General features: G+C 43.7%; 1 protein-coding gene across 1 annotated transcript in view; it reads left to right on the plus strand.

Moving 5' to 3' along the window:
* diaph2 (diaphanous-related formin 2) overlaps nucleotides 1-22,398 on the plus strand; it is a 765,099-nt gene that overhangs the window by 641,700 nt on the left and 101,001 nt on the right. Inside the window, exon 26 of the mRNA XM_080745541.1 lies at nucleotides 7,587-7,751. Within this exon, the coding sequence (XP_080601667.1) occupies nucleotides 7,587-7,751 (165 nt within the window). The remainder of the gene's footprint in view (nucleotides 1-7,586; nucleotides 7,752-22,398) is intronic.

Genomic DNA, 22,398 nt, shown 5'->3' on the forward strand with positions numbered 1-22,398 from the left:
TTGTATGATGAAGCAGGGCTTTGCTTTGCGAAAAAACATACAAATTTGAAACTTGGAGATACAAGGTTTCCACCCGACAACGACGAAATAATAATAATAAATACCCTGCCCCATCTCTGTCTTTTTGTCTGTCTGTCTCTATCTGTACTCTTTCTCTCTCGCTCTCTCACTCTCTCTCTCTCTCTCTCTCTCTCTCTCTCTCTCTCTCTCTCTCTCTCTCTCTCTGGTGGATGTGTTGTGTCCAGTCAGTGGGCATCCTCAGTGTAATTTGGCCCAGAGGGCCGGCTGGCATGGCGGGTGAGGGGCATAAAGCGAGCGGTGATGGTGCACGGGGTCTGGAGCAAAGCAGGCTTAGTGTGAGGCCTTGGGTGGAGGGGCCAGCAGGCACACATAGGAAAAGCATTAAATAAACATTAATGGAACTGGGTTAGAGGAGATTTATTAAGGCGGCTCTTTGGCCCCCACCGTTGAGCGCTATGCAGCACTTTAATAACTCTCTGATGCACACAGGTAAACAAACTGGGTAATTTATTGCCAACCTCATAGGTGGCCGTCGTGAAAGCTGTATTTTTCACTTCGTTTTAGCGTGTAAAAGTTTTTTTTTCTTTTTCTGTCATCTGTCGTGAGATTGAATGAGGCTGTATGCCCAAAAAGCCCTTTACTTCCCCGACTAAGTCTGACTTGAATATGGTTTTGATGTCGGTTTTGCGGTGTTAAAAATGAGTACCCTTAATCGCGGCTTACTCATGTTAAATGTGCCCTCTGTGGCGTGCCCAAAACACGCTGATGAAAAAAAGAAAGTGACTGATTAAACAGCGTAACCAGGACACAGTGGCAGGAGAAAGAACTAATTCTGTAAGTTGCACAAGGACAGAGTTCGGGACAAGGGAGGCTTTCTGGCAACGGCAGTGGATCGTAGAGTGAGAGTTTATTTTTATTTCACTTTTCAGCAGATGTAATGAGTGCAACGCCGGGTCGTGTTTCACATCTGACGCTGTTTGTAGTTCAGCAGTCGGACGTGCATGCTGTCACATAATCACGATGTTGACTCGCTGCGGTGTCGAGCCTGGGTTTGATTCAGCGACTTGCCGCCGTCTCGACAGCCTGCTTGTGAACATTGTTTATCCCAGGGTCACAGGATGCGAGCGGGAACAAAAATCAACCGCGGCCGTTCCAAATCCTGACAGTCCCTCTGAAAAGAGACATGCGGAAGCACAACGGAGACAGCTTCACACGTGCACACAGCAGCATGCCCTGGTGCGTTTTTTGTGACCGTAGGTCACAGCTTACTATCGAAACCAGCAGATCCTGTCCGTCAGTCCGTAACGCCTCAATGTCCATTGATATTCCTTTTATGCCCATCAATATTAAGCCCATATCTGGGAATGCCCATATATGGACATATTGTGTCAGTCTAACCAGTGTGGTTGCAAATCACTTCTGTCCTTGTCCCTTTTATGCCCATATATGGAGATCCCTGTCCCGATGTCATCAATATAAGCGCATATCTGGGAATTCACATATTTGGCAATGACCATATATGGACGCTCCATATATGGCCAAGACTGAATTAATTTGCAAATCAAGACATGCGGACTATCATCACCTAGATCTCCATATATGGAGCTGGTCAATACCTCTACATCTGACCTCACAGACTCCTTATATAGCTGACCTGTTCTTACATCACATTGAGGACTCGACCAGCTCAGCAGAAGGATATACTGTACATGCCAAAGCACCCATGTGCACGCACCCATGTGCACGCACCCATATGCGCGACTTGTCGCTTCGTGCCCTTAGGGCGTCTTACTGGTAACCTAATTGTATCCTGGGGGGTCCTAAATGATGACAATTTGTACACACCCCAAAATATTTCCAGACTCGGACCGGAGTAGAACATCACAGTTGGAATGGTCGAGTCACTGCTGCGGGGGTGTAGGGAGGGTGGCACAAGTTAGTTTTGGACACATAGCTCTGTCAGTGTTAGACAGGGTTCCCACGGTCATGAAATTCCTGGAAATATTTTGAAATTAGAAAAATATTTTTCCAGTACTGTAAAAGTTTTGGAATTGATCAAGGGTCCTGGAAGGTCCTGGAAAAATAGCTATGCATTGTCTTTGGTTATTGATTTTGTTAATAGGCTACCTCTCCGCTCTCCCCTACCTCTGAAATTACAAATTAAACATTGGCCAAATTGTCAAATATTAGAGGCAGAAACGCGTTGCGAGGCGTTGTGAGCATGTAGATCTGCTATTTTCACAATGGAAACGTGTTATACAAAATTCCTCAACTCTTAGTGCTCGTCATGGTGCCCGGGTCCCCAGTTCAAATATGATTATTTCGGGGGTCACGGCCTGAAAAGGTTGAGAACCACTGGCATACACTAGCTGTCTTTGGGCATTGCGCATAGGAGTAAGCGACCTGTTATTGAGCTGAATTATTGTTATATAGTCCTGGAAATTGGGTTAAATATTCTGGGAAAGTTTTGGAAAGGTTTGGGAAATTAATTGGTAAAAATGTTTGGGAACCCTGAAGTTAGTTTTGGACACATAGCTCCATCAGTGTCTGAGCGTTCAGGACTCTGCAAAGTTCAGGGTGAGGTAGGTTGTCAGACCGGAGCTTGACAATAGGGCATAGCAGTGGCAGCCATTTTGTGGTTCCACAGCCGGCACCGTCAGACACGCTGATAACTTGCTTTCATCGTATTTATTGATGCGCGTGCGTTTGTTTGCGTGTGTGTGTGTGTGTGTGTGCACGTGTGTGTCCGTGCACGTGCTCCGTAGCAGTGTCAAAAGTAGCAGGGCTATGAAATGAAGACATGTGCATCGTTCTGCATCCCTAAGTGCCTTTATAAACCTCCCTGGGCCGCGGAAACATCGGAATCCTGTGTAAATAGGATTTGGTTAAGGGGACGCAAATAAAGCATCCACTCAACTCAATTATACCGTACTCTCTGTCTGTGTGTGTGTATGTGTGTGTGTGTGTGTGTGCGTGTGCGCGTGCGTACGCATGGCACGCACACACTGTAATGTGTGTGAGAAGTCTACGCGCACGTGTGCCAGGCCTGAGGTCCAGCTGAGAAGGAACGATATTGCCGCCAGGAGGCTAAGGCTGCCTGGATTTAGCTCCCAGCAGGTCGCTGTTTACCAGACCTCCTCAGCTACAATTGCCCACGAGCCCACACACGCTGGCCCGCCGCCCGCCGGACTGCACCGCCTCTGCGCCTCATCCTTCCTTCCTCCTCCCTTTCCCCCGGCTCTATCTCTCCGTCAATCTGAGCCTTTTTCTCTTCCTCCCTCCCCAGGGGCGTCACAAGGGGTAGGAAAGTGGGACTGAGTTACTGGGGCCCAAGGTGGAGGGGCCCTAATAACTTTATCTATTGAAAAATAGCAGATATACAAGCTCACAGCGCGGCACCGAGTGCCGCGCTGCGAGCTTGTAGATCTGCTATTTTTGAAAAGTTGTGAAAATGTGTGAAAATCTTTGAATATATGTATTTTTTAAGTGAACATTTCTAACTCAAATTTTGCTTCTGGGGGTCCCTGGAACTAAATATTTTGAGATCGGGGTCCGTGGCCAAATACATATCATCACTCGGTGCCGCGCTGTGAGCTTGTATATCTGCTATTTTTCAATAGTTAACATTCATGGGGGGCCCGCAGTGAATCCTTGTACACAGGGCCCAGAATTTGGTGTGACGCCCCTGTCCCTCCCTCTCCTTCTGTCAAGTCTGTCTTTATCGCTTCCCCTTCGCTCACCTCCCTCCCACTCTCCCCCCCCCCCCCCCCCGTTCGCTAATAATTAAGTTATTCCGTTTGAATAAATCGTGCGCCCAGAAGGGCGGATGGATGTAAGACTAAGAAGGGAAACTTTGCCAATAATTATGTGAAATCTTCTTTTTTTCTTTCTCTCTCTCTTTCTCCGATATAAACCCAAAAACTCCTGACTGAGTTAAATTCTCTCCGAGTTGTACTTTTTACTTGTTTCTAGAACGAGGTCTGCTAAACTGATGCTTTGTAAAGAGATCTCACTCCCAATCACCAGCTGTCGGCTGTCAGCTGTGTCATATGACAAGATGTCCTTCACAGCGGTAATAATGAGCCCCAGTGCTGCATCCAAACTCACTTAATGCATTCAGATTATTATTTTTTTTCCTTTTGCAACTCAAAACGCCCCCACTCCATGATACTCAAGTGGTCACAAAAGCTGACTACAAGTGATTAAAATAAAGAAGAAAAAAAAAATACATTACAGGTAAAAAATAAAATAAAATACAAATCACGAGTCATGAATAATTAATGATGGTAAGCTGACAAGCTGAAGTCCTCGGCTCCTGCAAGCTGAACGGGTCCATGCCAAAAAAACACCGAGGCATAACGTCGATAAGATGACAAATCAATGTTAACCTTGGTTTCTGGCACCTGGGCCCGGGGGCTGCATTCAATGCCATCATTGAGAACTGGCATGGAGCAGAGGCTTGTTAACAGGCCTTCCACGTCCGGCGCGTACAAGCTATAAATGAGTCCACGATGCGATGCCGCCTGGCGCCTGCCCTGCATGGGTGGGTGGAAACAGTGGTGGAAAAAGTACTCAAAATATATGTTTTAAAGGGATATTTCACTTTCAAAAAAACTTTTGGTAATTTTATCGTCTAATCAGGCTTTTCTGAACACCCTGAACAGTTTTTAATTTGCTTGATTCAATATTTAGATATTTGATGTAAATGTTACCAGGCCCTCCTCCTCCAGGGCTTCTCCCCATACACACCCATTGTAACTTCAAACTCCATTTTAACCATGATAGATTCTTTAAAAACACCCATTATGTTTTTCTGATGACTACATACTACATACTACCCTCCTAATACGTGAGCAGGCAGTGTTTTTTCGATAACTTTTTTCATGTATTTTTAATAATTCTTTGGGAAAATGAAAAAAAAAATAAGTAAATGCAAAAAAGAATTATTAGAAAATAAATGAAAAAAGAAAATCGAAAAAACACGGACTGCTCACTTATTAGGAGAGTATTATGAGTCACCAGAAAAAAGAATGGGTGTTTTTAATGAATCTATCATTGTGCTACCACACAATAGGTGTGTATGGGGAGAGGCCCTGGGCCTGGAGGGCCTGATAGCATTTACATCAAATATCTAAATATTGAATCAAGCAAATTCAAATCTGTTCAGGGCGTTCATAAAAGCCTGATTAGACGATTAAATGACCAAAAGTTTTTTTGAAAGTGAAATATCTTTATCATAAAGTACTTAAAATACCAAAAGTAGAAAGTACTCATTGTGCAGAATATCCCAGTTCAAAATGTATACAAATCTTTTGAGAATAGCAGATCTACAAGCTCACAATGCGTCGCATCGCATTGATCAAATTGCTAAATCGATTTGAACCCCTGGCGGTTAATTGGTGCCCGGCAGCTATTTGCCCCCGAGCTATATAGGTATCAGGCCTACCAGTTGGACTCTGTCTGAGAACACTTTCATCTGTGATTTATTTTCCAGTCCATCTGTGTGTTCATGCTCTGGTTTTTGTTTGTGTGCATGCATGTGTACATATCACACCAGCAAGACTCCTAATCGGGAGATAAGCGACTGTCACAACGCATACACAAACTTTAGAAGGCAATCATAGCCAATCAGGAGGGAATATGGGAAATGGGACAGATCCATGTTGATGACATGACTTTAGAGATACTGTGTACCGCTTTGCGTGATTTTAGGCCAAATACTGTTGGAGCAGTGTCCAAAAATGTGTTTTGCAAAAATCGGCCTGATGGTAGCGCTAGAAGAGGGCCATGTGAGAAATCAGGTGACGGAGGTTGTGATTTGCCATCCAAGGAGTGTTTGTGCAAAGATTGGCATCGATAGGGCCAACGGTGGCGGAGATAAGAATAGGGCCAAAAGTGTGATGTGACAGACGGACGGACGGACGGACGGACGGACGGACGGACGGACGGACAGACAGACAGACAGACAGACAGACAGACAGACAGACAGCCGGAGGAGGAGCTTTTCATAGTAACTTGTGACCTGACGGTCACAGTCATATCATATCAAGCAGAAAGGTTGCGTGCTCACGTGTGCTTTACTGTATCTCTCATGTACAAAATCCAGATATTTAACTGTGTGTAAATATTAGACCCATCTCTTTTACAGTGAGTCTGGTAGTATACAGTAGGTCAGTAATGAGACCACGGGCCACACTGTGATGATACTAAACTGTCGCCACCTGTCAATAGCCATCCATCCGCCATGCAGGCTGGCCCGTTCAGTAAATTACAGTGTGATGTGAGATGGAGTGGAGGGTTCAAGAAAACCTGACCCAGCCGCTGTTCAGACAAACAATGGAACAATGATGGCAATCAGCTTATTCCAGCAGCCGCCGGTGTGGCGCCGCCGACTACAAAGCACCATTCCATTTACTCCTGAGGCGGCAGCTATTAGCTCGCCACCACGCCACCGACTAGCACAGTCAGAGTCAACGTTTATTGTGATGGCACATTACATTCTCACCCGCCCCGTCCCCTTCAATTCCATGTCTGGCTTTTTGTGTTTCACCGGCCTTTATGCTGTTTTTTTTTTGTTTGTTTTTTGATGCTCCAAACGATTCTGCTGCTGTTGCTGTTGGTGGATTTTCCTAGGGCAGATGTGTGTGTGTGTGTGTGTGTGTGTGTGTGTGTGTGTGTGTGTGTGTGTGTGTGTGTGTGTGTGTGTGTGTGTGTGTGTGTGTGTGTGTGTGTGTGTGTGTGTGTGTGTGTGTGTGTGTGTGTGTGTGTGTGTCATTTGCAATGACAAAAGTGTTTACTGCATACTGTAGTGTAGGGGTCTTCAACAGGGGGTCCGGGACCCCTAGGGGGTCCTCAGAGTTACTACAGGGGGTCCTCCAAATCTTAATGTGATAGAAACTCTTTTCTCCTTTTTTTTATATTAACCACTTGAACCCTAGCGTGCATATTCTGAGAACTTTAACCAAAAATAGCAGATCTACAAGCTTGTTAGCCTCGGAAACCCAGACTTCTTTTGGTGATCGGAAGAAAAAGAAGTCAGGGCAAGATTTTAATTGTATAAATAAATGTAGCCGTTCAGATATCTTATTTTACAGCAGTATTGTTCATGTGGACTGGTTTGTTTAGGCTTATCCATTATAATGATAAAATCGCTATGATTTATCAGTCGTTTTCTACCGCGGATCATTTCCTCGTTTACTCAAAGCGGACAGCAGCAGGAGTCATGTACCCCTCTGTGTCATTTTGAGACGTCGGAGGACGCGGCGAGATCCGCCGGCCAACAAATAATGTCCGCGTTCCCTCAGAGTGCAAGCTTGTAGATCGGCTATTTTTGGCAAAGAGCTTTGGTGTAGAGGGGGAAAAGAGCAGACTAAGTACAGAGTGAAAGGTCAAGTTTATTAAGTATCGACGGTTCAAGTGGTTAAACACCTGAAGACACAAATCGACATGAATCCAAAATACACTGATGATTGTGCTGTCAAACGATGAAACTACTGTGTGTGTATAATATGTGTGTTGAGCACCATGAGAAGTGTTTTCTCCTTGACTCCTGGCCCTCTCCGCACGGCTTCAGCAAACATGCGCGGGAACAGTACGAGAAGCTCTCCACCATGCACAAGAACATGCAGAAGCTGTACGAGAACCTGGGCGGCTTCTACGCCTTTGACCCGCACTCGCTGAGCGTGGAGGACTTCTTCGGAGACCTGGCGAACTTCCGCACCCTTTTCATGGTGAGTACAGTACAGCGTCGCTGCATGCTCCTGCTCCCGGGCAGAAAGCTCCTATCTCCTTGTTCTTAAACTTTTTGTGTTTGTGTTTTTCAGTAAACGAATGTCCATACTTGATCACACACAGCAGTCGTTCTCAACCTGTGGGTCGGGAACCCCAGGGGGGGGGTCCCCAAATTAACGTGGGGGCGGGTCCCCAGATGATTACCTTAATGTGCAATGTTGTTTTCTCACTCAACAGTAAACAAAACCAACAAAGTTTAAGTGTATAGAGGGTATCTGCACATTTCTAAAGTGACAATTTAAGGACATTTTAATACCTCTAAAATGACAATTTGCCAAATTGGCCAAATTGGCAAATATTACAGAAATTGTGATAATAGCTGATCTACATGCTCGGTTTGCGAGGCTTTGTGAGCATGTAGATCTGCTATTATCACAATAGAACCGTGTTTTACTAAATGTAATGCCTCAACTCAGTGCTCGTGGGTGGGGGACCCAAGTTAAAATGTGATTATTTTGGGGATTGCGGCCTGAAAAGGTTGAGAACCACTGCACTACAGCGTCGCACAAAAGCATCAAAAGTAGCAGATCCGCAAGCGACGCGTTTCGAGCGTGTAGATCTGCTACTTTAGCTGCTTTTGAATTTGAATCCAACGGTTTTAGACATATGAGGTTTCCAACCGACGGAGACGACATGCAAAAAAAAAAAGAAAGAAAAAGACACGTGTACAACTCGGACATAAAGATATGCCCACGTATACCGTATACACAAACATAAACACTGCACGCACCCACCTACCCTTCTAGCCGCCCACGCAGATGCGTCCTCACGTGTGTGTGTGTGCGTGCGTGCGTGCGTGCGTGCGTGCGTGCGACTGTGCGTGTGTGTGCGACTGTGCGTGTGTGTGTGTGTACACAGTCACGACAAACATAACTTGTTTCTCTCCTTGATATTGTGCAACATTGTGTTGTGTTAACCGGGGCTGGCCCTGGCTCTTCAATAGCCCAAGGCGAGATTTGTATAAGGGTGCCCCCAGCGTCACCCCTCCCCCTGCGTGGGTGCACCGCTGGGGGCCTCTCCACGCACGTGCACGCCATCCTTCCCACTAATGCCTGATTTATGCTATAGGTTGCGCGTCATGTTGCACATCGACAATGGCCCGATTTACAAGCTCATAACACGTTGTGGCGCGCACGCGTCGTGAGCTTGTAGGCTGGCTGTTTGTACGCTGATTAAAATCAGTAAATTGTACTTTTACTCCACTAAAGTAATTTGAAAACTTATGTTGCTAGTTATTACATTATTATTATAGAACATACTGTACATTAACCACTTCAGTCCTATTTTATACAAGGGCTATTTGAAAATAGCCGATCTACAAGCTCACAACCTGTTGCATCGCCACGTGTTGTGAGCTTGTAGATCTGCTATTTTCAAACATTAGTACTTTTACTTTTGGTACTTTAAGTTTATTTTGATTCCAATACTTTTGTATTTGTACCTTTGCTCAAGCACATTTTTAGTTCCGGACTTGTAACAAAGTAGTTCTACATTGCAGTATTGATACTTTTACTTAAAGGCCTGCTGACACGCCCCGAAATTATAATAGTATGATACAGTAGGTCACGTGGTCTCTCTGAAAACGGTCTGAAATTGTCTGGAACTCATGTCACAGTGTAATCTGCCCCTCGCCCCCCAGTAAGTAGTCTAAGTACAGTCAATTAATTTGATTGGCTTATAATTGTGCATTCTCACAATGACATCATAAACATATTAACTAATATTTAAGATTACTTTTTAAAGTGACAGTACCCCTTTAGATGACAGTCCTACTTTAAGTAAAACATTTCAGTACTTTTTCCACCACTGCCCGCCAATACAAAGCAAGTTGCCTGCTAGTTGGCTGCATCAGTTGAAACGTACAACCACCAACACAAGGACAAAGACGGAGAAGCCATGAAAAAAAGATGGAAAGGCCAAAAATGTGTCAGTATCAGGAATGCAGAATGTTTTGTGTCGGTGAAGGCCATACTCAGCAGAAAAAAAGTCTATTGTAGCAGCACTAGTAATATGAAGAATGTTTGAGAACCACACAGCTAGCACTACAGCTACATGTAACACTTGAAATAACATCACCCAATGTCATAACTCAATGTAAGTATGTTATTGCACAAAAGGACAAGAGCGCACGCACGCACGCACGCACGCATGCACGCACACACGCACGCGCACACGCACACGCACACACACACACACACACACACACACACACACACACACACACACACACACACACACACACACACACAGCCTGAAAAGTTTGGTAACCCTTGATCTATGATGTCAGAATACACAAATCCGGTCTGATCAACTTTGCACATAGCAGTCACATTTGGGAAACAAATCGGATTTGTCTGCTCGTCTGAACAAAAGCCCTGCCTATGATGAGCGACTACAAGCTCTCTGCCACTAAAAGACCCATAAAAATCACAGATAATGGCTCTGTGAGGCTAACGTCAGGTTTACGGTCCTCCATAAGTGCTATTTCTGTAGTTTGATGACTTTTTCAAAGTGCGAAGGTTGAACTGTACATATACATATGTATACATGCATATACATACATACATACCTTTATTATCAAAAGATCCAATTTTGGCCCAAACATTTACAGTATAAAGAAATCTGTCTGGAGCCGAGCTTGTTGATCAGCTATTTTCAGCATGCGACCAAGATTAAAATCAGGCATTGCAAAATACGTTCGACTAAATCAACTGTAGATGTAGTCTCTTATCTTATGATTTATATTTATTCAACTAAAACAAACATTTCAAGTGACTGAAACATGACTAAAACTAAATTAAAACGGTGGAAGCTACCACTCCAGGAGGGTGGACTAAACCAACTGGTATTTCTTTTACAACATTGGATGCATTGGAACTAGGGGTGGGCGATATGGAAAAATACAACATCACAATATTTTCCTAAAGCTGTATCACGATACACGATTTTATCACGGTTCTTTTCCATGTTGTTCATTTGGTTTCATTTGTATACTGTCAGAGTTAAGTGGAGACCTTGACATTTTAAAGTTTGAGAACTACTGATTTAGACCAAAATGCAGGTTTAAATTGAATTCTGCAATGAATCTCTGAATTAACGATTAAACAGGATTTTTTACAAGGCTCCCTCAATTGTATTCACGATTTATATCCCACTGAGCAATAGTCGTTTTTTACACGACTAGTTTTTTTTTAGCCTTAATTTCACCCGGCTAGATTCCGGTTATATTCACACCGAAAATATACTTTGCAATTTATTCCATGATTCGCTAACAATTTATTAAAAAAAACAACAGTAAGGTGCTTAACTGATCTCCTAATATTGGACTAACATAATTATAATATCCGTTGATCATTATTAAGTATAGTTTAGATCTAGCCGAGATTTAGCCAACTAATTATAGTCGCCGTATCAACGTTTATATTTACACCGAATTTAGACAATTAGATTTAATCCATATTTCAATAAACATTTCTTTAAAAAAACAACTCCACGTTGCAGAACTGATCTCGAAATATTGGTGTAAAATGATTCCAATAGCCATCCGATCATTAAGCTATTTGTCTGGGTGTAGTCGTTGTATAGCCGGCTTTTCAACGCCTTTTTTTAAACCAATGTCAATATAAAGTCTTTAAAACAAAAATATACGATGAAATGAACTCCTCGTCTGTCAGTCAGACAGTGCAGTGCCGCGTGATTATGGATCCAACTGGGAAAGATGGATGGAAACGGCAAAGAGCGCTCGTTTTCAGTTATTGTCCACGACATTGCAAGCGGCCGGCGGAGCGCCGCGCGAGTTACGAAGCCGTGGTGAATGCAATCGTTATATTTACGGCCTGGGCAAGCGCACTTGGTGCACCTCGCGCGGTCCAAGTGACTACAACGGAGCGCTCCCTACGTCCGGTTCAGCCAATCACAAGCTTCAAAAATGAGTCCGGGGCGTACACACACGCGCACACGCGCACACACACACACACACACACACACACACACACACACACACACACACACACACACACACACACACACACACACACACACACACACACACACACACACACACACACTAACATTTAGTTTCCTCAACAATGTGCACTACACTAAAATGAACACAGGTGGGCAATGTCACCTTTTAATACGGCCAGAAAGTCTATACCATCATATCAGCATTGATGGCTGAGTGGATAGCGTCGCCGACTTGAGTGTCAGAGATTAGTGGATCGAATCTCACTCTCGCCCTACTTTTCACTACTTTCGACGGCCGCTAACGGCGAAATGTAGACTTTTTGTATCCGACTAATAGTGGTATATGTAGCAACCCGTGTAAATATAGCCGACTAAACAACTAGTCAAAAATATCAAATCTAGACCTTTACAACACTGATTTTCAACGCGTGGTGTAGAAGATAAAAACACGACTATTAGGCAACTAATACACCTCAAAATGCTTACTGGGATGATACCTCTGAAAAGGCATATCGTGGAGACATTATCACTAGGGATGGTCCGATCAGGTTTTTTGGAACCGATCACGAGCACCGATCACAAAAGTTTGATCACCCGATACCGATCAATCACCAATCCGATCAAGTTATTATTTATATATTATTTATATTTTCTAAATGTTAATGTTTTAACTTTAATTAATTAATTCACTCATGAATTCATTTATATATTTGCCTTATAGTTATTTACCAGCATTACTATGTATTTATTATCATAGCAGTAACTAATTATTCCTTCAGCACTGTGGAAATCAATACCCCAAAATGGCCTCAAGTGGGCATACTGAACGGCTGGTTGATCGGATGCACCGATCGGATCGGTGAATTTACTTTTGATCTAAACCACCGATTATCGCCGATCACGCTTTGATCGGCCCGATCCGATCCATTGCCGATGGATCGGTAACATCTCTAATTATCACCATATCGCCCTGCCCTAATTGGAACACAGGTTCTTTTTCTCCATTTCCTGAAAATTCAGACTTTTGAACAACATACACATTTTCTGGCCAACAGCGACAACACCCATTGTGTGTGTATTTCTTAGACATTATAAACTTATCAGGAATAAATGTGTTGTGAGTGTAGTAAGTGTAACAGTAGGAAACTGTGCTAGCCGGCAGCTTGTTCCAAGTGTGCCTGAATTAAACCTTTTCTTCCCCCTCTCCCCCCCCCCCCCCGGCGGTGGCTGCGAAAAAATAATCTGTACTTAGTCAACCATGCCTGAGGGTACAATAAAATAAAATGAAATGTGCAATAACAAAACTCAACAGGCAATTTCACACAAACAAACTTGACTAAAATCAGCTGCCGCAGGCAGCTGTGCAGTTGGACCATGGGGTCTTCTCCAAGACTCCCTTCCCCAGTAGCCAAGCAGGGTCCCTGGTTCTACCTAGTGATGGAGGAAGTACTCTTTTACTTAACTCTTTTTGCGCCCATCCCGAACTAGTTCGGCTTTATTTCGGCCTTTTGATCGTCCGGGGTGCGGATCCCGAACTAGTTCGGCTTTTTATATAAAATTATTTAAACACCCAGAGGCCTTACCGAAGCACCAGGCTAAATTTTCGAGCCGGCCGCCGGCCGCGATTTGTTTACATCGGCCCGCAAGAGCGTCGCGCCGCCGATATTTGCCGTCCACTCCAAGGCAATCCAGGATCTTTGGAGCAAAAATTGGGCTTCTAAAATGAGTGGTAGCCAATAGCTAACTTCAAGCTAACTTCATCCTGTTCCTGTTCATGACACAAAGGAAAGTGTTCACGTGCGTCATGGCTGCACGGCTTGTACAGCATATGTCTATGGTGGATTCTCTGGCCACTGGGCGCCCTCTAGTGGAGATTCCGGGCACTGGATGAGTTTTTTAAGTAAACGAATCAATACCCTATTGCAGAGATTGTCTGTTACAAGTACAAGTTGGGTATTTGGTAGAAGTTTTAAAATGTATACAAATCCTTTGAAAATAGGCTCTACAAGCTCACAGCACGTTAGGGTTAGCAACACATTTTGAGCTTGTAGATCGTCTATATATCAAATTGCCAAAGCATATACAGTATAGGTCAGAAGTGTTTTCGTACAAATAATCAAAATCTACAAAGTAACTAGTAACTAAAGTTTTCAAATAATTATAGTCGAGTAAAATTACAACATTTGCCTTTGAGATTTAGTGGAGTAAGTAAAAGTATTGAAAAATCTGAATATTCCAATAAAGTAAAAAATTACAAAAGAAATTACTTTAATACAGTACTAGAGTAAACGTACTTAGTTACTTTACAATACTGGCTGTCCCCATTTCATTAGTGCACCTGTTACTCTACATACAGATTTATGTAGCTCGAAATGTGCAATTATTCTGTGCAGCCATGACTAGTTTAGACTAATTGCCTGACAGGCCATTTATGCAAAACACATATTTTTCTAAGTGTTTATGGCTAAACCTAGCCTCATTTCATGATTTAACTAATCCTGCGCACGCCATAATTTGATGTACATTTTGTGATTTACAAGTCGAGGTGGAACCAACTAATAACAGGTATAGCTGGCTGCTGTGTCATGTGATCAAATGGGTGAGCTAGCTACTGTAGATCAATACCATTTTGGGGTTTCTGATCCGGTGGGGAAATAACTTTTTCTTTATGTTTTGAAGTCTTTGAATATATCTTTTAAGGGAGAACAACTCAAATATTTGCTTCTGGGTGGTCCCTGGAACAACATATTTTGAGATGGGGGTCCGCGGCCAAATACATTTAATTTTGGGTGTCCTTGACATGAAAAGGTTTGAGAATCTCTGACTTAGAAGAAGGATTTAGAAGACATTTATAGAAGCGTGTCAAAAATATTCAAAGACCTGCACAGAATGTTCAAGATTTTTCAAAAGTAGCAGATCTACAAGCTCGCAGCGCGGCACTCGGTGCCGCACTGTGAGCTTGTATATCTGCTATTTTTTAATAGTTAAAGCATTAAGATAATGGTTTAAGTGGTTCAAATCTAAAATGTCACGGATTTGCGTTTAGGCCTAAATGTCTTTAAATGTGTTTAGTTTGGCATAATGCTTTAGTTTCTTTAGCTATCATAATAATGTGGTTATAACTCGTATAGCAAGAGACTAAACGAATTGATTCGTATTATGTGGGGAACAAAAACATCGCGACGCCAAACGGAACCAACCACCAGAACACAACTCTTTTTCTTTTCTCCTTTTTTCCAAAGCGAGGTCAGTGACTCATAGCTGGCTTGTTAGCTTTATACCTTTGACGGAATAAGAGTCGATAAACTCACACAGTCACAGATTACACTGTGATACACTGTGGTTTGCTATGAGTCACTAATTCTTGCCTGAGAAGTGTGACGCACAGAGCTAGTAGGCCTTATGTGATTGTTATGTGTGACATGTGGCTTTGTGTACAGTAGTACTGATTGAACCGTATGCCCGCCTGCTCGCCTGTAAAGCCTTTGTTATTAGTAATCTCATAGCTATTTATTGCACCACCTTACCTTGCGCTCCAAACTGCCTACAGCAGTCAGTGGTTCTCAACCCTTTTCATGTCAAGGACCCCCAAATTGACACTTATTAGCCCATTAGAGACTGTTTTTATGGCTCTAGCAGTGATTCTCATGAATTTTCTTTTCAAAGACCCCCAGTTTGACATGCATTAGGCTACGGACCCCCATTTAATGGAATTTCCAACTCTTAGACTTTAATTTGTTGTTAAATCTTTTGAAAAATAATACAAATCTTCCTAGAGCTTTCCTAAATGCTTTGAAAATAGCAGATACAGTTAAACGTGTCACAACTCGCTTTTTTTTCCAAATAACCGACGTACAGTAATATAGGGTCAACGTGGTTAAACTGATTTGACAACTATAGGCTATATTGTCACTGATTTTGCTGAGAACCCCTGAGGTCCTATAGCACCTCTGCTTAGGGAGAGCCCTAGCGTTTAACGGTATTATGTGATTGCCAGGGCTTATATTGAGCTGGCCGGTGTCTGTGTTGAGCATTACAATTCACTCCGAGGTGTAGCTCTGAAATTGGCTGAATCCAAGTCTCATTTCAGTGTGTGCTGTCTCTCTCTCCAGAGGTCAGGAAAGAGCAGTACAATGCACCACAGCCCGCAGTCGGGATGGATGGTGCTAGCACGGGCAGGCGTGTAAAGTAACTAAGTACATTTACTCAAGTGCTGTACTTCAGTGGTTCTCAACCTGTGGGTCGGGACCCCCAGGGGGGTCCCCAAATCATTTTTGGGGGTCCCCAGATGATTAACTTAATGTGCAACATTGTGTTCTCGCTCAACAGTAAAAAAAAAAAAAAAACAACATAAAGTTTAAGTGTATAGACTATATAGAGGGTATCTGCACATTTCTAAAGTAACAATTTAAGGACTTTTTAATACCTCTAAAATGACAAATTAAACATTGGCCAAATTGACAAATTTAGAGGCAGAAATTGTGAAAATAGCATATCTACATGCTCACAACGCCTCGCGTTGCGAGGCGTTGTGAGTATGTAGACACGCTATTTTCACAATAGAACCGTGTTATACAAAATGTTATACAAAATGTAATGCCTCAACTCTTAGTGCTCGTCAGATTATTTTGGGGGTCGCAGCCTGAAAAGGTTGAGAACCACTGCTGTACTCAATTTTGAGGTGTTTTTTACTTTACTGGAGTATTTCCAATTTTCGATGCTCTTACTTCTACTCCACTACATCTCAGAGGCAAATGTTGTACGTTTACTACACTACAATTATGTGAAAACTAGTATACTAGTTACTTTGATTATTATTACAAAACATACATTAACCACATCAACTCTATATAATACTGTACTTTGGTTATTTGAAAATATAGCTACGAGATCACAGCATGCCACGCAAAGCGACGCATTGAGAGCTTGTAGATCTGCTATTTTAAAAATATTTTGTTATACATATTGAATTGTGAAATGGGACATTGTGCATTATGGATACTTACTGTACTTTTGGTACTTTAAGTACATTTTGACAATAATTGACACCAATACTTTTGTACTTTTACTCAAGTACATTTTGAATACCGGACAGAGTGCGGTTACATAAATTGAGTACTCTCCCCACCGCTGAGCGCGGGGTGTGCCGCGACATCAAACGGGCCGCACGAGACAGGAGGCCTCGTTTCATCTCCCAGGCTCTACCCAAATGGAGAGTGAAGATGGCACAGCGGGAGCACCTCCAACGTCAACCGCTGAAAGCTACCGTGCTACCTTGCTGCCTTAAAAGTAGACACTCGCAGGAACTTTCTTCTCCCATCGTGTCAGCGCTGATAAAGACATTTCTCTGACAAACTGGCTGTGTGTGTGTGTGTGTGTGTGTGTGTGTGTGTGTGTGTGTGTGTGCGTGTGTGCGTGCGTGCGTGCGTGCGTGCGTGCGTGCGTGCGTGCTTAACACACAGAGCTAAAACAACCCGACTGGGTTTGTCATTAGAATGTACAATTCTTCGTCACAAAATAGCGTCGCGCGACGAAAGTAGCCGCTACCGGCGAGCTAATAGATCAGTTATTTTTTAAAGAGAAGTGGACATTTTAGAAAATGATTTCACCTTCGAAAGGATGCCAGGTTCGAAGTGGTTAAAAGGATGAGACTCTTTCAAATGGGTAGTCAAGCAGTTTAAAGAAAATGTTCTGTGTATAACTTGACATTTTCTGCATGGCGGGTTCCAGGGGGTCCCCATGCAGCTAAAATAGTTAATGTCACAATCATTTGAACCACTATGGCTATTCAAAAATAGCAGATCTACAAGCTCATAGCGCGGCACTTGTAGATCTGCTATTTTTGGAAAAGTCTAATAACATTTTTAACTCAAACTATTGCTTCTGGAGGTCACAACATACTTTTAAGATTGGGTCGGTCCGCAGCGAAATACATAATCATTTTGGGGGTCCTTGACATGAAAACATTTGAGAACCACTACGTCGTAGCTGTAGGTATATATCTGAGCCGGTGTGATATATTTACAGTGAGCTAGTACAGCTAGTACAGAACAAAGGCAGATTGCTCGCCTTGGCCTCCGGGGCACGAGGAGCGCGTTAAACATTTATTCAGGTGTCTCTGCTCCTCTTCGTCCTTCAGCCTCTCCCGGTGCCTCGCGGCACCGCCCCGGCATCCACCGCACCAGAATGATGGCATCGCTTGTCCAGAACGCATTGCTCTCTGTCTCAGCCAGGGGCGTCGCACCAAAATTCTGGGCCCTGGCTAACAAGGATTCACTCACATTTTGTGCTTTAACTATTGAAAAATAGCAGATATATATCTGCTATTTTTGAAAAATCGTGAACATTTGTGCAAGTCTTTGGATATTTCAAATCCTTCTAAGGTTTTTTGTTTCTTCTAAGGTTTTTTTTGTTTCTATGTCAGTTGTGCTCAAACGTTTTCATGTGAAGGACCCCCAACATGATATGTATTAGGCCACGGACCCCCATCTCAAAATATTTAGTTCCAGGGACCCCCCCAGAAGCAACATTTGTGTTAAAAACGCTCGCTTAAGATTTGCACACATTTTCACGACTTTTTCAAAAAATAGCAGATCTACAAGCTCGCAGCGCGGCACTCGGTGCCGCGCTGTGAGCTTGTATATCTCAGTCCCACTCCCCCCCCCCCCCCCGCCCTTGTGACGCTCCTGGTCTCAGTCTTCGCAACCCATTAGCATGAACGGCAAGGTCCCCTTGTCTGCTGTTCCGTTCCTCTCCCACGTCTCTCTCTCTCTCTCATGTCAAACAGCCTGCGTTTCCAAAACCCCAACTTTCTTTTCTTCTCCATCGCCCTCTGATCAAAGTGCGACGGCGTACGACACGTCGCTCCCGCGAGGATTCCCGGCGTCGCGTATTTGCAAAGAGAGGCATCCACCCCGCGCGAAAAAATAAATTATTCTCTCAAGCAAATAGCGGCGCATGAATATTTTATTACTGATTTAAACTTTGCTGCCTGTGACTAAGAGGGGAAGGAGCAGTGCAGGTTGAAGGGATAGATTGTTGTGCGTGTGGTTGGAATGGGCCTGAGAGTTTGTATGTATTTATTCACAAACAGTCCATGAATCCATGACTGACCACATTCCCACAGTCCTGCTGACAAAGGGCTAATGCAGCCTGCTAGCACATGCAACGCAAACGCCACACAACCGCTAACTTGTGTTCTGCACATTGTTTTCCTTTTCTTACTCCCTGTAACAATGGTTCCCAAACTGGCAAGGGCAAGGCAAGGGGCTCCCCACATTTTTGGGGGGGAGTCCCCTGAAGATTATCTTAATGTGCAATATTGTTTTCTCACTCGACAGTAAACAGACCAATAGACAGTATAAGTGTACACTCTGCACATTTCTAAAGTGTAAAACTGTCAAACTAAATGTAATGCCTACAATTCCAAGTGCTTGTCAAGGTGAGAGTCCCCAGTTCAAATATGATGAGTTTGGGGGGTTGATAGTCTCGCGTAGCCAGACAACTATTCCACAATCTCTGAATGCTATATAGAGTCTGGAACAGCAGCTCCCTAATGGCGAGTAATGGAAACGGGCATTACCGTTCAAGAAAATATATTTTAAAATGTAATTTCTGCTAAGCAGCAAGCTAAACATGCTTATATGATTTTTATTTATATAATGATAAATGTGTGTGATGTGAGACAGAAACGGAAGTGACGAGGAGGCTTCACTTCCGCTTTATCTCGCACTCATCATTTCTATTCTGCTTTGCCAGACTGTATGCCGGGAGCATTTGACCAAATCGCGGAGGCAACAGTCTGGCCACGCGAGACTAGGGGGTTGACAACCTGAAAAGTTTGGGAACCCTTGCCATATAAAACCAAAGACAGGCCTTTATCCCTGTCACAGTGGTCCTGAATAAACCATTGCTTTAATGCCATCGCTGGGTATGGCAAGATTAGCTTCGTCACGTCCGTCCTTAGTTAATCATTAAGAAACACGCTGTATGTACAGTATAATGACATTGGAGACATAACCAGTTAAACCCTACTCTGGCCATGTCATAATAGATGAACATTTGTCAAAGATTGCCCATCTCCAAGAACAATATAATGCATTGTGAGCTTGTAGATTAGTTTTTTTCCCCCCCCAAAATGATATAGAGGGGAAAAGGAGTGGCTGGGGGACCCCTGTAAACAACATACTTAAAGTAGGGTTGAAGTGGTTATAATTGTACGTCACTGTGTTCCTTTGGATGTACATGCAGTTCTACTGTATATTATGTGTTCAAACATTTACATTTGAGTTATTTGACTCTGCCATGCATGCTAACCTCACCCCGTGTTGTACTGCACTATTACGACGCATTATTCACACAGCACAAAGTACCTACAATATTAAAGAGTTCCTTTGGGATAGATTCCACCCTTTAAATTGCTTTTACTAAAAAGCTAAGGCTTAATGCATCCAACCGACATGAAGCATTTGAGCAAATGCATTGACAGACAGTCCTCATTGAACATAATGTAACTGATAAGAGAATCCATTAGGTCTGTTTTCTCTCTCTCTCTCTCTCTCTCTCTCTCTCTCTCTCTCTCTCTCTCTCTCTCTCCCTCTCTCTCTCTCTCTCTCTCTCTCTCTCTCAAACACACACACACACACACATACACACACCTCTCTCCAATCCCTGTTCTTTTTTTTCTGCAGGACCAATGAAACGCTATTATGATATCAGCACGTGTTCGGCTAATTTAATGCCGCGACTGTATTCTGAGATCGGGTTGCGAATGAAATGCAATCGCAGGCTACGTGTAATCCTGACCTGGAGCGCGAGCTTGGCGAGTGTATGTTCATGGGTGCGTGTGTGTGTGTGTGTGTGTGTGTGCGATGGGATCTTCCCCATTAATGAGTTATCAAAGCACAGCAGATGGGCTGGTGTGAGTGAACAGTCTTCTCTGTTAATTGAGTGACTTTCTAATAAGACCAACAGACCCTGGCCCGGCTCAGACAGAGCTGGAAGACCGAGCATCCAGGAGATCAGAGTGATTGTATTGCCGTGTTTGTGTGTACATGTGCGTGTGTGTGTGTGTGTGTGTGTGTGTGTGTGTGTGTGTGTGTGTGTGTGTGTGTGTGTGTGTGTGTGTGTGTGTGTGTGTGTGTGTGTGTGTGTGTGTGTGTGTGTGTGTGTGTGTGTGTGCGTGCGTGCAGGTGTGTGCGTGTGTCTGTACAGTATGTGTCCGTGATCCCACTTGCTCCGTTTCCAAAGCGTATTAAATCTTCCCCTATAGCTTATCGTCACTGTCGGGCTGAAACCTTGTATCTCCAAGTTTCAAATTTGTAAGTTTTTTCGCAAAGCAAAGCCCTGCTTCATCATACAAGGCCATCGCACAAAAGTAGTGAAAACAGCAGATCGCCTCGCGGTGCGAGGCGTTGTGTGCTTGTAGATTGACTGTTTTCACTAGTTAAAATCATTTTTAAAATGCTAAATACAAAACCAACGGTTTTGAACATACAAGGTGTCCACCTGACAACGACATTATACTGTAATAATGCTGATCAAGACCTGAGGCCGGCGCTGTAACGATGCCACGCCTACCGCGCCACGTTCTCCACCAATCGCAGTCCTGGTAACCTCAAGTGTTTTGCACTCACACAGGGATCAGCCGTGGAGGTCACCCCTCATTATGGGACACACTTTGCCTGCACAAGGCCATGAATGCCTCGTACATCTGTAACCTATGATGTATACATACCAACTCGCTGCCATTTTGTTTGAATGCTGGTGCGTTGCATATACAGTAGCAGTGGTTCTCAACGTTTTCAGGCCGCGACCCCCAAAATCATCATATTTTAACTGCCCCCCCCCCCCCCACCACCCTGACGGGCACTAAGAGTTGAGGCATTACATTTTGTATAACAAGGTTCTATTGTGAAAATAGCCGATCTACACGCTCACAACGCCACGCAACGCAAGGCTTTGTGAGCATGTAGATCGGCTATTATCACAATTTCTGCCTCTAATATTTGACAATTTGGACAAAGTGTAAGTTGTCATTTTAGAGGCATTGAAAAGTCCTTAAATTGTCACTTTAGAAATGTGCAGATACCCTCTATCTATACACTTAAACTTTATGTTGGTTTGTTTACCGTTGAGTGAGAAAACAATGTTTCACATCAAGTTAATCATCTGAGGAACCACCTTTGGGGGCGAGAACCACTGGTATATAGCACAGCGTGGCTAACAAACACATCGGCTGTTTAAACCCCCCCCCCCCCCCAGTGCTCTGGTGGTGTTTGTAAAAATTCATGTGATATAGCAGCAACTCCCTCTGCGCAGAGGCAAGCCACACACTGGTGCAACCGAGCAGGTTGGAAACACTCATTGCTCTCCCCATTGCGCTGGCAAACATGTATGCATCAGAGGGGGTGTGGGGGGTGGGCACCATGCTCGGGGAGATATATTGTGCTGTGCAGGGTCAGGGAAGAACAGCGAGCACAGCTCATGAATTATTGAAAGACAGGGCCTGGAAAAAATCAGCCCTCTCGTCGGGTCGATGGTTCTCGTGGGTTATGCACAGCGTTCCATTTTTCCAGCCAGGCTGGCTAGAAGGAGAGAAGCCATACGTCCCTACTAGCC

Source organism: Nannobrachium achirus, assembly GCF_963921795.1.
Source record: "Nannobrachium achirus genome assembly, chromosome: 17".
Classification (NCBI taxonomy): Eukaryota; Metazoa; Chordata; class Actinopteri; order Myctophiformes; family Myctophidae; genus Nannobrachium; species Nannobrachium achirus.